This window comes from Ylistrum balloti, unplaced genomic scaffold (genome assembly GCF_031769215.1).
Source record: "Ylistrum balloti isolate Yb309-2 unplaced genomic scaffold, AGI_CSIRO_Ybal_v1 Utg371108, whole genome shotgun sequence".
NCBI lineage: Eukaryota > Metazoa > Mollusca > Bivalvia > Pectinida > Pectinidae > Ylistrum > Ylistrum balloti.
Window position 1 is genome coordinate 206,280 of NW_026782609.1, and position 16,595 is coordinate 222,874.

Genomic DNA, 16,595 nt, shown 5'->3' on the forward strand with positions numbered 1-16,595 from the left:
GTTGATTTGCGTATATTTTATACTGCATGCAGCTTGCGATGCTAAACAGATGGGTATTTTTATAGTTCCTGGTTTGTGTAGTGCTCAACGTGAAACTTTTATCTCATTTGTTAGATATGGAATCGATGGGCAGAATTATTTTGAATGTAAATGATATGCGATAATTTTAGAATAAGTTTATGGAGTCAGAATGGGAAAACACTGGTAATACATTTTGTTTTAATTATGGATTGCCTGTCGTTTATTTCCAGAAATATGTTACACTTTAAGAGAGAGCTTTTCAAAAAAACGTTTTTGTGGTCTCTCCATAACTTAAATTGTATTAATTATACAATTGAAACTGAAGCCTCTGGCTGGACATTCAAGAATTTTATCTCTTGGACCTAGATTTCTTTGTCCTAAAATTTCACCAAAGACTTGCCTATCTGATACATTGTTAAGGCAATATCTGATGATATTTCATTGGACTTTCATAAATGCTGGAGTGAAGATTCTGTATATTGAATTAACCTAAAACTGCCTACCAGTGTTTACATTTCTGGTTAGGACATCTTTAGGATATAAACATTCTTATTCGAGAAGTTCAGCTTTATGCAGTCATGTATTTTTTTGTCATATTTCCTGGCAAGTCACTATGTTGATGGATCATCCTTCACCTTGTACATCAGTTTTGCACTGGCATATGAAAGTGTATTACTACAGGGGTACTACATTCAAATTCTGATTGTGGATTGAATCTACATATCAGTGGACACAATTTGTATCCTGCTGGAGTAAGTGTTTATTACCTGTGTCTACACTGGAGAAGATATTGTAGTAGTCGTGTACATAAGTAGTGTATATGATTACCTTTGTATCAAATGTTTATAAAGATATAATAAAACATTGAATACCTTCATCTGCTTTGTATCTGTTGTCTTACCGCTATACCATTGTTCTACGGCCATAGGTCAAGCATATCCCTCGGAAATAGCATCCCTCTTATAGACGTAAATATAAAACTGAACTGATTGCCAGGGACAAATAGTGTCAGAAGCATCCTTAGGGGAAGAGAAACATTATTTGCATAAATGGCGTGTCCGGGGTTCAAAAGGGGAAATTTGGAAAGTTCTTTAAAATACTTCTGCAGAATTGATGGAATTTTGCTCAAATTTGGTTGAAGGGGAATCAGTTTTGTATAAACGGCGGATCTTGGGGCCCAATAGGGGAATAGAACAAATTCTTTAAAGTCCTACATCTCTGGTAGGAATAATTGGAAATTACCTAACTGTGGTGAAAAGGGACCAGTTTTGTGTAAATGGTGGATCTCGGCGTCCCTCAACCCCTACCCCCTCCTGCTTAGGGCAGGAAGACGGTGCCCAATAGGATAAATAAATAGATGGAGCAAATGCTTTAAAATCTTGCTCCAGAATTTACTCAATGGTCTTGTCCCATCAAAGAGGTTAAGTAACTGAGCTTTTATTTAAGAACATTTGAAATACCCAATCTATAGGCATGTAGAACATTGCTGGGCTATAAGATTCGGGCGATCCATACAGGCCCTGTAGGTTCTTGTTATTTGAAAATAAGGATTTTGATTATGAGAAATAGAAGGCATAAGTCGTATTATGAGCTTAAGAGGTCGGGTTGTATCATAATCTCTCGTTGAAGAATTCGATAATGAGATTTTTTAAAGAACCTGCCACGGTGCATTATACGTAAGGGCTACAACGCTCCACACTTGTCTTATTAAGATGACCGTGTAGTCATCGAACGTCACACGCAAGTCTTCTGATTGTGTTAGCATCATTCTTGATTCTCCAAATTCCTGGGGGACTCTACACTGTATTTGGTTCTCGCGGTATCTACACTGTTAGTTAAAACAATATTCAACAATATTACACATACATGTGTTATATATGGGATGAGAAAACAAGCTTAGAATTTAATCTAATTCTATTGTTTGGTTCCCAAGGATTTCTTAGTTCTGGACGGCTCAAGCCCTACTTGGTTTCCGAAGGGTTTACAGTGTGTTTGCTCTCGGTCGTTCTGAGAAGTATGGGAAGCCCAAGGGTTTTCAGTACTTAAAGCACGCGGTGTCATGGAGGGTATCGAACACCCTCAGCTAGCAAAGATGGTGGCTCGTTGACCTAACCCAGACGTAAACCAGATCTCCGATGAATACTTTCTCCAGTGTTTGACTACTTAAATAAAAACCAAAACGACTTAGATATATGTATATGATTATGTTTAATTATGTTCTTATAACTTAGTTCATATGTCGGACGACGTTAACATCATGGACACGATAAACAGGTCAATAATTCGAGTTAGTCACTCACAACCAGTCGGACAGAAACCCCAATTTAAACTGGGGGTTATATTCACTCGCGGGAATGTTCATGTTTTCATATTAGGTTTTAAAGTTAGTTTTTATGTATGACTTTTTACATCAATGCTCCAAAACGACCTGTTCTTAAACAGACGATGGTGTCAATAAATTGACAAATCTCATTCAAAGTTAGGAGGCGAGACAGGACTTAATATGAATAAGTTGAATCCGTGTTATTGAAGTGGTTTGACTCGGGAGTCAGTGACGAGTGTAATGTTGTTTGGCGACCTAGCTAGTACAAACTACTATTTTTATTGAACAAAACACATTGACATTTCCACTCGATAGGTCCCGTGCTGATTTCCCTATTTACGGTACACATATTGAAGGGACAGCCATTTAAATAATCGTTACGACAATTAATGATAAATAAGTATGCTAACAGAACTGTCAAACCTGATTTGTACATGCGTAAGTGTCTATTGTTCGGAGTATTGCTGATGTGTCGTATATACATACGAAACCTTGGACAACGGTTACTACATACGTACCGGTGAATACGCTTGTTGTCACAGTGCCTATATACTGATAAACCGCTACCCTTAATCTGAAAATCTCAATAATCCATAACGCTGAACGTTAATATCACAAGGAGCCATTGGCCCTACATTTTTGGTCAGACTAGTACCGCTTTCAGGAGCCCTGGTCCAACGCCTAGTAAACCCCACTTTCATGACGCTTGGTCCACAACAGGTTGTGGGGCTTTACTCGCCAGAATCTTGGCCAATTCGTTCATATTACGTTTCACCTTATATCTAAAGACCCACGGCACTTCCCGACGCGGGAGGACTTTTTTAGGTGGGGGAAGGACAGTAATGTCATCGTAGTCTGATTCATTGATGATATTAGGGTACACAATCCCTTCCGGCGCCGTCTGCGCCGTCCGTATAGAATCCGGGGACATCCGGGCATTCGTGAAATAGCCGACGTTGCGTGACATCACAGACTTTGACCTTATCTCAGTGTGGGTAGTCGGGGTAAGTTGAATCTTCCCTACGACAGGCTGGAAAGGAATGACAGAACAGTTAGTTTATAAGACACACACAGTAACACAACCCCACTATCATTATGAAATGCTCATTTCCTTCATTAATTTATTAAACAGGTAAACAAATGTTTTCAGGGTTTTGCAACATCTTTATTTTTTAGTTAAGTTTAAGACTTAAAAACTTATCTGAAACCATGGAGGATAACAGAGACGTATATAACACGTGTGTTATATATGTCTCTGAGGATGATGAGTACACGGAATGATAACTTTTTGTTTATTCGTCATTAGAACATTGGTTTCATGTTAACGTTATGTTCCCGAGTCGTTCACGTCTTCTCGTGGCTGAATTACCTCCTACAAACAGCTTCGTGTATTATTTCAAAAGCATTGCTAACAGCAACAGGTAACACTAACGTACCACCACCACCATCACCAAAATGCCACCTTTACAACCCGTGCTGTGGCGATATTATACAACCCCTGCCATGCTGCCACCGAAACAACACACACCATTCACACAGCATAAAGCGTGAAGGATGAGAAAACTCCTCCCCATTTAACAAGAACACCATCTAGTCACATGCCATTTAGAGTCTACCATAACAACACACAATCTCGTGTAACATACGGTCCATACCACAGAGACTGTTGAGTGTGCTTGGGTCAGTTTAAATAGGACAGGGGATTCTTAATACAGTACAGATCAGATCAGATTTTCACCTTTGGAATTGGGTTGGTTAGGGAAAAATTAATCTAAACCTGGACAGAATTTGAACTGAAGCGGAACTTGCCGATGCGAGGGTTTGGGACCTGTGGTATGGAACCAGTCGTTACACACTACCGTGGGGGAACATACTATGTTATCTCCGTCAAGTCACGTGCATTTGCACCAGTACGAATACGTACATAGCGGTCAGTTTCACTGAATACAGGCACTCTCTGGTCAGATTTTTGAGGAGGTTTCCAGAAGAAGGGCTTCTTTTTACCATAAGGTTGCTATATAAAAATAAAATGTTTAAACTACTGACAACCGCCTCCGAAACAACTACCTGGTGTGGTCCGTCTGACCTGACGGTATAAACCACTATCTTTGGAGTTCGATCTTTGTATTTATAGAAAGTTTTGTACACACGTCTGGGTTTCGTTTTGTGCACCCTGTCTGACATGAGACAAGGCTTATGTAATTGTGATAACACTATCGAACTTCAGAGGTCCCTGAGGGTAAATCCGGTGTTTAACAGTCAACAACATATACTGTTCATTGGGTTTCTCAAAATAATACTCCGTACAAAATCTTAACCCCGTTACCCATACACATACGAACTGCGAGGTTGTTTTTATGCCAAGTACATATCGTGCAACATAAAGATTTTTCAGTTCCAATTCTCCTTGTAATTCATCACAAAGTATGCCAATTACACAAGAACTGACAGTTGTATCGAAGAGGTGACGGTCAAGCCAGTCACTGACTTGTATTGATCACATTTTTGAGTCAGACGATTTAGTACTAAAATATTTGAAAGCTTTTTAAACATAAAACCTTTTGAAAGCATACACTGCGTAAGTATCATGCTCAGGTGCTCGATTGCATAGCGGTGATATAGCGTTAGATGTAGATAATACATAGACAAATTGATATATCATTGTCCAGTTTGAGTTTGCCTGTGGTGCTAGTTAGGCGGTTTAGCTATGATGTTCACATCAGTGTTTCCGGCTCCTTGTTAAGATAAACAATACATTAGCAGGGTGGAACAGGTTTCTCACTTATCTATATCGTTAGCTTTGATAAAATATGGCAACTTGTTTCTGGGAATAACATCTCATATAAGGTTTAAAAAGACACCTAGCTGCCACGTTAGAGATGGAGGTACCTAGGTACAATATACACATAATACAATTTGTAAGGTATGGAAATATAGACATAATATAATATGTTAGGTATGGAAATATAGACATAATATAATATGTAAAGTACGGAGATATATACACCTAATATAATATCTTAGGTATGTAGATATACACATAATATAATATGTTAGGTATGTAGATATACACATAATATAATATGTTAGGTATGTAGATATACACATAATATAATATGTAAAGTACGGAGATATACACATAATATAATATCTTAAGTATGTAGATATACACATAATATAATATGTTAGGTATGTAGATATACACATAATATAATATCTTAGGTATGTAGATATACACATAATATAATATGTTAGGTATGTAGATATACACATAATATAATATGTTAGGTATGTAGATATACACATAATACAATATGTAAAGTACGGAGATATACACATAATATAATATCTTAGGTATGTAGATGTACACATAATATAATATGTTAGGTATGTAGATATACACATAATATAATATCTTAGGTATGTAGATATACACATAATATAATATCTTAGGTATGTAGATATAAACCATGTTGTCTATGACAATCACTAACTTCAATGTAATACAACGAGTAATGTACAGAAATAACTAGAATTAATGTTATACAAGTTCAATAAGGAGATTACTACCTACAATCTGTGCATGATTTAACATGTAATAAAACAAATAAGGTATGGCAGTAACTATCTACAATGTGAAACAATATGAAATGTGTGCTGGTAACTAGTAAGTGTAATATAACGAGGAAGGTGTAGCGGTAACTAGCCAGTGTAATATAACGAGGAAGGTGTAGCGGTAACTAGCCAGTGTAATATATCATGTTATGTGTAGTGATAACTAGCCAGTGTAATATATCATGTTATGTGTAGTGATAACTAGCCAGTGTAATATATCATGTTAGGTGTAGCGGTAACTAGCCAGTGTAATATATCATGTTAGGTGTAGCGGTAACTAGCCAGTGTAATATATCATGTTAGGTGTAGTGATAACTAGCTAGTGTAATATATCAAGTTAGGTGTAGCCGTAACTAGCCAGTATTATATATCATGTTAGATGTAGCGGTAACTAGCCAGTGTAATATATCATGTTATGTGTAGTGATAACTAGCCAGTGTAATATATCATGTTAGGTGTAGTGGTAACTAGCTAGTGTAATATATCATGTTATGTGTAGTGATAACTAGCCAGTGTAATATATCATGTTAGGTGTAGTGATAACTAGCCAGTGTAATATATCATGTTATGTGTAGTGATAAGTTATTAGCTACAATATATCGAAATGATGTATGATCAGGTGAGATATAAACTGTGCCGCCGATATATCTATAGAATTAAATACAGCAGACATTCACTTAAGCCAAAACTGAAACAGACTATGGAATATTAAATGGGAGCTGTTGTTTACATAGCTAAGTGTTTCTCAGCAAGGAAACCTACAAAGGTACCTAGTATCAATACAGTTCTATTAATTCGGAAATATGGATCAATCACTGCAACACAACAGAGGAAGACTGATATTCCTCGTGTGGTACGGGTCGTCATACATACAGCAGCATTATCTCATACTGTTACAGTACACCATAACAGCCAGTATGATACCATAATGACAGTATTATCTCATACTGTTACAGTACACCATAACAGCCAGTATGATACCATAATGACAGTATTATCTCATACTGTTACAGTACACCATAACAGTAGTATGATACCATACATACAGCAGTATTATCTCATACTGTTACAGTACACCATAACAGCCAGTATGATACCATAATGACAGTATTATCTCATACTGTTACAGTACACCATAACAGTAGTATGATACCATACATACAGCAGTATTATCTCATACTGTTACAGTACACCATAACAGTAGTATGATACCATACATACAGCAGTATTATCTCATACTGTTACAGTACACCATAACAGCCAGTATGATACCATAATGACAGTATTATCTCATACTGTTACAGTACACCATAACAGTAGTATGATACCATACATACAGCAGTATTATCTCATACTGTTACAGTACACCATAACAGTAGTATGATACCATACATACAGCAGTATTATCTCATACTGTTACAGTACACCATAACAGCCAGTATGATACCATAATGACAGTATTATCTCATACTGTTACAGTACACCATAACAGTAGTATGATACCATACATACAGCAGTATTATCTCATACTGTTACAGTACACCATAACAGTAGTATGATACCATACATACAGCAGTATTATCTCATACTGTTACAGTACACCATAACAGTAGTATGATACCATACATACAGTAGTATTATCTCATACTGTTACAGTACACCATAACAGTAGTATGATACCATACATACAGTAGTATTATCTCATACTGTTACAGTACACCATAACAGTAGTATGATACCATACATACAGTAGTATTATCTCATACTGTTACAGTACACCATAACAGTAGTATGATACCATACATACAGTAGTATTATCTCATACTGTTACAGTACACCATAACAGTAGTATGATACCATACATACAGCAGTATTATCTCATACTGTTACAGTACACCATAACAGTAGTATGATACCATAACAGCAGTATGATATCATAACAGCAGTATTATCTCATACTGTTACAGTACACCATAACAGCAGTATGATATCATAACAGCAGTATGATATCATAACAGCAGTATTATCTCATACTGTTACAGTACACCATAACAGCAGTATGATACCATAACGACAGTATTATCTCATACTGTTACAGTACACCATAACAGCAGTATGATATCATAACAGCAGTACGATATCATAACAGCAGTATTATCTCATACTGTTACAGTACACCATAACAGCAGTATGATACCATAACAGCAGTATTATCTCATACTGTTACAGTACACCATAACAACCAGTATGACATCAAACATACAGCAGTATTATCTCATACTGTTACAGTACACCATAACAGCAGTATGATACCATACATACAGCAGTATTATCTCATACTGTTACAGTACACCATAACAGCAGTATGATACCATACATACAGCAGTATGATATCATACTGTTACAGTACACATAACAGTAGTATGATACCATACATACAGCAGTATTATCTCATACTGTTACAGTACACCATAACAGTAGTATGATACCATAACAGCAGTATTATCTCATACTGTTACAGTACACCATAACAACCAGTATGATACCATACATACAGTATTATTATCTCATACTGTTACAGTACACCATAACAGCCAGTATGATACCATACATACAGCAGTATTATCTCATACTGTTACAGTACACCATAACAGTAGTATGATACCATAACGACAGTATTATTATCTCATACTGTTACAGTACACCATAGCAGCAGTATGATATCATAACAGCAGTATGATACCATACATACAGCAGTATGATATCATACTGTTACAGTACACCATAACAGCAGTATGATATCATAACAGCAGTACGATATCATAACAGCAGTATTATCTCATACTGTTACAGTACACCATAACAACCAGTATGATACCATACATACAGCAGTATTATCTCATACTGTTACAGTACACCATAACAACCAGTATGATACCATACATACAGCAGTATTATCTCATACTGTTACAGTACACCATAACAGCAGTATGATACCATAACAGCAGTATTATCTCATACTGTTACAGTACACCATAACAACCAGTATGACATCAAACATACAGCAGTATTATCTCATACTGTTACAGTACACCATAACAGCAGTATGATACCATACATACAGCAGTATGATATCATACTGATACAGTACACATAACAGTAGTATGATACCATACATACAGCAGTATTATCTCATACTGTTACAGTACACCATAACAGTAGTATGATACCATAACGACAGTATTATCTCATACTGTTACAGTACACCATAACAACCAGTATGATACCATAACAGCAGTATTATCTCATACTGTTACAGTACACCATAACAACCAGTATGATACCATACATACAGCAGTATGATACCATACATACAGTAGTATTATCTCATACTGTTACAGTACACCATAACAGCAGTATGATACCATACATACAGTATTATTATCTCATACTGTTACAGTACACCATAACAGCCAGTATGATACCATACATACAGCAGTATTATCTCATACTGTTACAGTACACCATAACAGTAGTATGATACCATAACGACAGTATTATCTCATACTGTTACAGTACACCATAACAACCAGTATGATACCATAACAGCAGTATTATCTCATACTGTTACAGTACACCATAACAACCAGTATGATACCATACATACAGCAGTATGATACCATACATACAGCAGTATGATATCATACTGTTACAGTACACCATAACAGTAGTATGATACCATACATACAGTATTATTATCTCATACTGTTACAGTACACCATAACAGCCAGTATGATACCATACATACAGTATTATTATCTCATACTGTTACAGTACACCATAACAGTAGTATGATACCATACATACAGTAGTATTATCTCATACTGTTACAGTACACCATAACAGCAGTATGATACCATACATACAGTATTATTATCTCATACTGTTACAGTACACCATAACAGCAGTATGATATCATAACAGCAGTATAGTTATAATTCAATGTTATAATTCTTGAAAACAATTCCCTCATGATCTATAAATATTAACCAAGATCATGGTGTTATAAACGTATTTGATACGTATATGGTAACAGTGTGTGATATACATTGACAGCTGTATACTGTCTCTGTTGTTGTTGATTGGGAGCCTAACAACTACAAAGACTGCTGTTGCAGCGTGATTCAGTATCACAGCCAATGAAATAAAGCCAAGAACTCGAAACTGAAAGAGCATACATTGATTTAACACGGAGACTTGGTTAAGCAAATATGATTTATAAATAATTATTGCATTCAAATCACTAAACATTGTCACCTCATACAATATGACTTAGATACCATCGACTGTCCGTCATTGTTTCTGGTAGGTGAGAAGTCCGCCTGGAGGCGTCGTGCCAGGATATACATATATAGTAAGGTGAACCGTTTTAAAGAATCGTCACAGGAAACATGAGGGCACAAAACCCACATCATACACCTCCGTGAGTCCTTAAAATCTGTACATGTTATGAGTGGTATTTGCTTGAAGTCTACCTAAAATTTTACACGTCTGACATGTTATAATTGTGACATACACTCATCATACGTGTCTAACATGTTATAACTGTAACATACACCCATCACACGTGTCTAACATTTTATAACTGTGACATACACCCATCACACGTGTCTAACATGTTATAACTGTGACATACACCCATCATACGTGTCTGACATTTATAACTGTGACATACACCCATCATACGAGTCTGACATTTTATAACTGTGTCATGCACCCATCATACGAGTCTGACATTTAATAACAGTGTCATACACCCGTCATACGTGTCTGACATTTTATAACTGTGTCATACACCCATCATACGTGTCAGACATGCTATAACTGTAACATACCCCCTCATACGTGTCTGACATGTTATAACTGTGACATACACCTATCATACGTGACTGGCATGTTATAACTGTATCATACGTGTCTGACATTTTATAACTGTGACATACACCCATCATACATGTCTGACATGTTATAACTTTGACATACACCCATCACACGTGTCTGACACGTTATAACTGTGAAATACACCTATCATACGTGACTGACATGTATAACTGTGACATACACCCATCATACATGTCTGACATGTTATAACTGTGACATACACCCATCACACGTGTCTGACACGTTATAACTGTGAAATACACCCATCACACGTGTCTGACATTTATAACTGTGACATACAACCATCATACGTGTCTGACATTTATAACTGTGACATACACCCATCATACGAGTCTGACACGTTATAACTATGACATACACCTATCATACGTGACTGACATGTATAACTGTGACATACACCCATCATACGAGTCTGACATTTTATAACTGTGTCATACACCCATCATACATGTCTGACATGTTATAACTGTGACATACACCTATCATACGTGTCTGACATTTATAACTGTAACACACACTCATCACACGTGTCTGACATTTATAACTGTGACATACACCCATCATACGAGTCTGACATTTTATAACTGTGTCATGCACCCATCATACGAGTCTGACATTTAATAACAGTGTCATACACCCGTCATACGTGTCTGACATTTTATAACTGTGTCATACACCCATCATACGTGTCAGACATGCTATAACTGTAACATACCCCCTCATACGTGTCTGACATGTTATAACTGTGACATACACCTATCATACGTGACTGACATGTTATAACTGTATCATACACTCATCATACGTGTCTGACACGTTATAACTGTGTCATACACATATCATACGTGTCTGACATTTTATAACTGTGACATACACCCATCATACATGTCTGACATGTTATAACTGTGACATACACCCATCACACGTGTCTGACACGTTATAACTGTGAAATACACCTATCATACGTGACTGACACGTTATAACTGTGACATACACCCATCATACGTGACTGACACGTTATAACTGTGTCATACACCCACCATACATGTCCGACATGTTTCAATTAATACATAGCTTGGTATGTTGTAACGTTATGCTATTGTTATGGTTTAATATGCTTTTAACTGTCGTGTTATACTGATGTGTATCGTACTGTTTGACATGTTTTGTTGCCAAGTTATAATGATATGTAATACTGAGTGATGTATTATATCGACATGTATAACGCTGAGTGACATGTTATATTGACGTGTGTTATACTGAGTGACATGTTATACTGACGTGTTATACTGAGTTACATGTTATACTGACGTGTGTTATACTGATTGACGTGTGTTATACTGATTGACGTGTGTTATACTGAGTGACATGTTATACTGACGTGTGTTATACTGAGTGACATGTTATACTGACGTGTGTTACACTGAGTGACATGTTATACTGACGTGTGTCATACTCAATGACATGTTATACTGACGTGTGTCATACTGAGTGACATGTTATACTGATGTGTTATACTGAGTGACATGTTATACTGACGTGTGTTATACTGAGTGACATGTTATACTGACGTGTGTTATACTAAGTGACGTGTGTTATACTGATGTGTGGTATACTGAGTGACGTGTGTTATACTGACGTGTGGTATACTGAGTGACGTGTGTTATACTGACGTGTGGTATACTGAGTGACATGTTATACTAACGTGTGTTATACTGAGTGACTTGTTATAATGACGTGTGTTATACTAAATGACGTGTTATAATGACGTGTGTTATACTGAGTGACTTGTTATAATGACGTGTTTTACAGCTTTGACCTTTTATACATATCTGCTACCCTTGCATGTCGATTTATATCATTACGATATAATGAGGTATCCTTTTTGTGTTGCTTCAAAAATTGAAAATTTTAACTATGAAAAAGTCAGAAGAATCATGTGCCTGTTATTTAAAATGCGTTATTTCAAACCGCATTCTATGATCCTATACTTAACTTGACCCAAATTTTAAGCGATGAATGCCGAATGTCGGTGACCGTTGGCCCTCGTGATCATCGCTCATTTACTTACACCGACTTATGAACTGGACCATGTAAACATAGTTGTCAACTTTTTATACCTTAATGGCTGTGTAAATCAAAATTTGATTTAATCCTGTGTAGACTCTAGTACAAACATACATCTTGTCGACTGGACGCCGGCATGAAGTGTTCGCAGGAGAGTTTGGAATGGGATGGAGAAACTACACCCTACTCACATACGTTTCCTTGTGGACATCGTTCGTGCCAGTTACAACTTGTCTGTGTAGGTGCTCTTCCTTAAAACGTAATCAGCGGCATTGGTATGAAATATAATTAAACAGTTATTGTGTAATATCTACTTCATAGCCCAATGTTGTCGCTCGTGAATGGTAACATGTTTCGTTGTGTTTGAGAGTCAATAAAGCTAATCGGTGTCCATGTTACATCACTTGGACGACTTTAAGGCCACCAGTAAGTGATCGGATTATATGGCTACTGTTGTTCTGATTGGTCAGAACTAATAAATCGATAAGGGTTTAGAACACTACTGTATTAAAAACGTTAAAGGATGCGACTAAGTTTGGTGTCAGCGATAACCGTAATTATAGCTAGTCTAATTCTGAGTGTACACAATGCGTAGTTATAGCTAGTCTAATTCTGAGTTTACACAATACGTAATTATAGCTAGTCTAATTTTGACTTTACACAATACGTAATTATAGCTAGTCTAATTTTGAGTCTACACAATACGTAATTATAGCTAGTCTAATTTTGAGTTAACACAATACGTAATTATAGCTGGTCTAATTTTGAGTCTACACAATACGTAATTATAGCTAGTCTAATTTTGAGTCTACACAATACGTAATTATAGCTAGTCTAATTTTGAGTTTACACAATACATAATCATAGCTAGTCGAATTTTGAGGTTACACAATACGTAATTATAGCTAGTCTAATGTTGAGTCTACACAATACGCAATTTATTTCATAAGATGCGATCTGTATGTGCACTGATTTGTATGGCAAATCCATGTTAAAGAATAACATGTTTCTTACCATAGCTGATGACCGTGATGAAGCTCATAGTGAGAAATGATTGAATATTGAAACTCATCCTGCTGATATCTGTGGGTTACATGTATGTATGACTGGTTGTCGTGATCACTGTTGTTTGTATGGCTGGTTGTCGTGATCACTGTTGTTGACATGTCTTTAAAACAACTTAGGTTTGCCCGTTGAAACTATTTTTTTGAAGTGAAGTCAAACATTGTGTAGAAAGCTGGGTGGTTGTGAGGTAACTGCAGTATGTTAGACTAGTTGTAATACTCTGATTATGTATACAATGTTGTCTGTAGATTTGATTGTCTGTCTCAGTTTTTCTGTACACAACTTGGCTTCATGAAATGTCATGCTGATAACTTCTGTCGAGATTCCTGCTGTGGTCGACTGCTGTATGCAATACATGGGGTCGTGATAACTTAAAAAAAGGATCTCGATGTCGTGATAACGAGGACTGTAGTATGTAGACGTGGTTGTCGTGATTACTGTGGTAAATATGATGACCGCTGTACGTGCTTGTTGTATGGGTTACCGCACTGATGTATGTCGACATCTTATCAAAAGTTTAGTACAGATGATTACAATATTTATCATAGAAAAACATAACTAAATAAGAACTCTAGTTTGATATATTGCTATGCTGGGTCTATAAACAGTATATTTAATTTGGCCTTGCCGTCACTCCTGGGAACCAACGTGTATATAGTATTCGTGCCGTTCGTGGCTTTACTGTAGCCTCTTTGAGTCTCTAACAATTATTATTGAATTGAGTTAAATGGATTATTGGGTTTAAAGGCCCTATTCCAGATCAATCTACATATCAGTTAATTGGAGCTGTTTGTAACGATGGTATTTAAATGTCTACATATGTAGAGTTATTGTAAGCAAGTATAGCCCTGTTTGATTATGACATTTAAATATAACTATATAATTACCAGAGATCAAAAGCCACAGCCTCGAGGACCAGTAAATTTCAATACATTTCCCCCAAACTTTTTTTAATGTACAATCAACTATCATTACAATTCACGTGTTAAATAACTCGTTCCCGATTATGTGTTTGTATTACATGTGATATTTGTACATTTGACAATCACACAATACCGTTCCAGTCGTTAATCATTAACGACTTTTTTAGATCCCAATCAGAATTACGTAAAACTTGTATCTTTCCTCGATTTTAAGTAACATTTACTCCAAACAAAATTCTTGGTGCTCTGAATTTTCCGTTCGGGTGAAAAAGGGGAAGCGAGGTTTTAGAAATACAAACAGTCTGAAGTTGTTATTTGGTATTAATATAACACTAATGCTGACTGTTCAGTGTGTTACCTATCAATATTGTAAGCGATAATATTTACAGAGTATAATCCCTCAGCTCTTCTAACAGACTATATGATCTAAAGAGTGTTTAAAATACCTACAGAAACATCACATACGTCATGAAAACATTCGGTGTCTAACTTAATCTAGAATGTATATATTTTAATTTCGCGTAAATAACTAAATGTATAATAGCAACAGAGATACTCCAATCACTACCATTGAGAATATCCAAACTCACCTCTCCATTTTCGTTATTATTTCCTTTGCCACCTTTCCTTAGTTTCACTGGCGGGAAAAATCCATTGACTTTTCGTCTGCTCTTTCCACGGGGAACTCCGAATCCATCAAAAGCTACAACGCTGGGTTTGGACACTTGTCTCGGTTTGTTAACATAATCTGTGGAAGAATTGTATACCTGGGTAGTTCTACCCTGCCTGCCCGGCATGTTGGGCTGTTGGACATCCGTGTGAGCCGGAACACTCCGTACGTTCGCTTGTGTGCTACGTCCCGCACCTGGAATTGTCACAGAAACCGGAACTGTCCCCACACCATCCGCACTGAGCCCAGCTGCACCACCAAGCCTGTGTGGCCCTCGAAGTGAACTTTCGTTAATCGGCGGTAATTTGACCCCTTCGCTTGCTTGTTGTGACGACATGAGTCGCTCATGAGCGGTGTAATTATATGTAATGTATCCAGACTAAAACTTAAATCCTCTTTCGTAGATCTTAAACGTTGATTCTTCTTAAAACGTTTTCTTTTGTCTATAGGTAAAGAACGGCAAGTCGCAGGTCATTTAAATTGTATTAGAGTGTAGATATGGGCCGATTCTCAAGCCCCACAAGTCCATCATAGGTCGACGTATGTTAAGAAAACACTTCAACTTAATAGCTCGATCTTTGCTTTAAATTTAAAATATTTGTATGCTTCATAAGCTATTCAGTGGCGTCATGGCCGGCTACCTCCCCCTTTGAGAAAGATCACATCGATTTGCGACGATAGGTCCTTAACGCGGCTTGTGTATATGTACCGCGCAATACTAGAAAAAATGTCATTTCCAAGTCCTCAATCTTTTTAAAAGCTCTCATAACAAAAAATGTGTACTGGGTATAGAAGCAGGGTGAATATTCCGTCACCCGTAGGTCTGATAGGATCAATAGTCCGTATCTACCAATCACAGATCGATAATAGAACAATAGGTTTACATGCGCATTCCGTAAGTCGTGTAATACACAGTGTGGTGTTTACCTGGACAGTACAACACGTAAAC

At 36.7% G+C, this 16,595-nt stretch overlaps 1 protein-coding gene across 1 annotated transcript; it reads right to left on the minus strand.

Annotated features, from left to right (window-relative positions):
* Window positions 1-3,041: 3,041 nt before the first annotated feature.
* LOC132560744 (uncharacterized) lies at window positions 3,042-15,983 on the minus strand. The gene is made up of 2 exons (XM_060225419.1): window positions 15,567-15,983; window positions 3,042-3,374 (listed from the first exon to the last, which is right to left on the minus strand). The coding sequence occupies exons 1-2, from the start codon at window positions 15,981-15,983 to the stop codon at window positions 3,042-3,044; spliced, it is 750 nt and encodes a 249-aa protein (XP_060081402.1).
* Window positions 15,984-16,595: the final 612 nt, after the last annotated feature.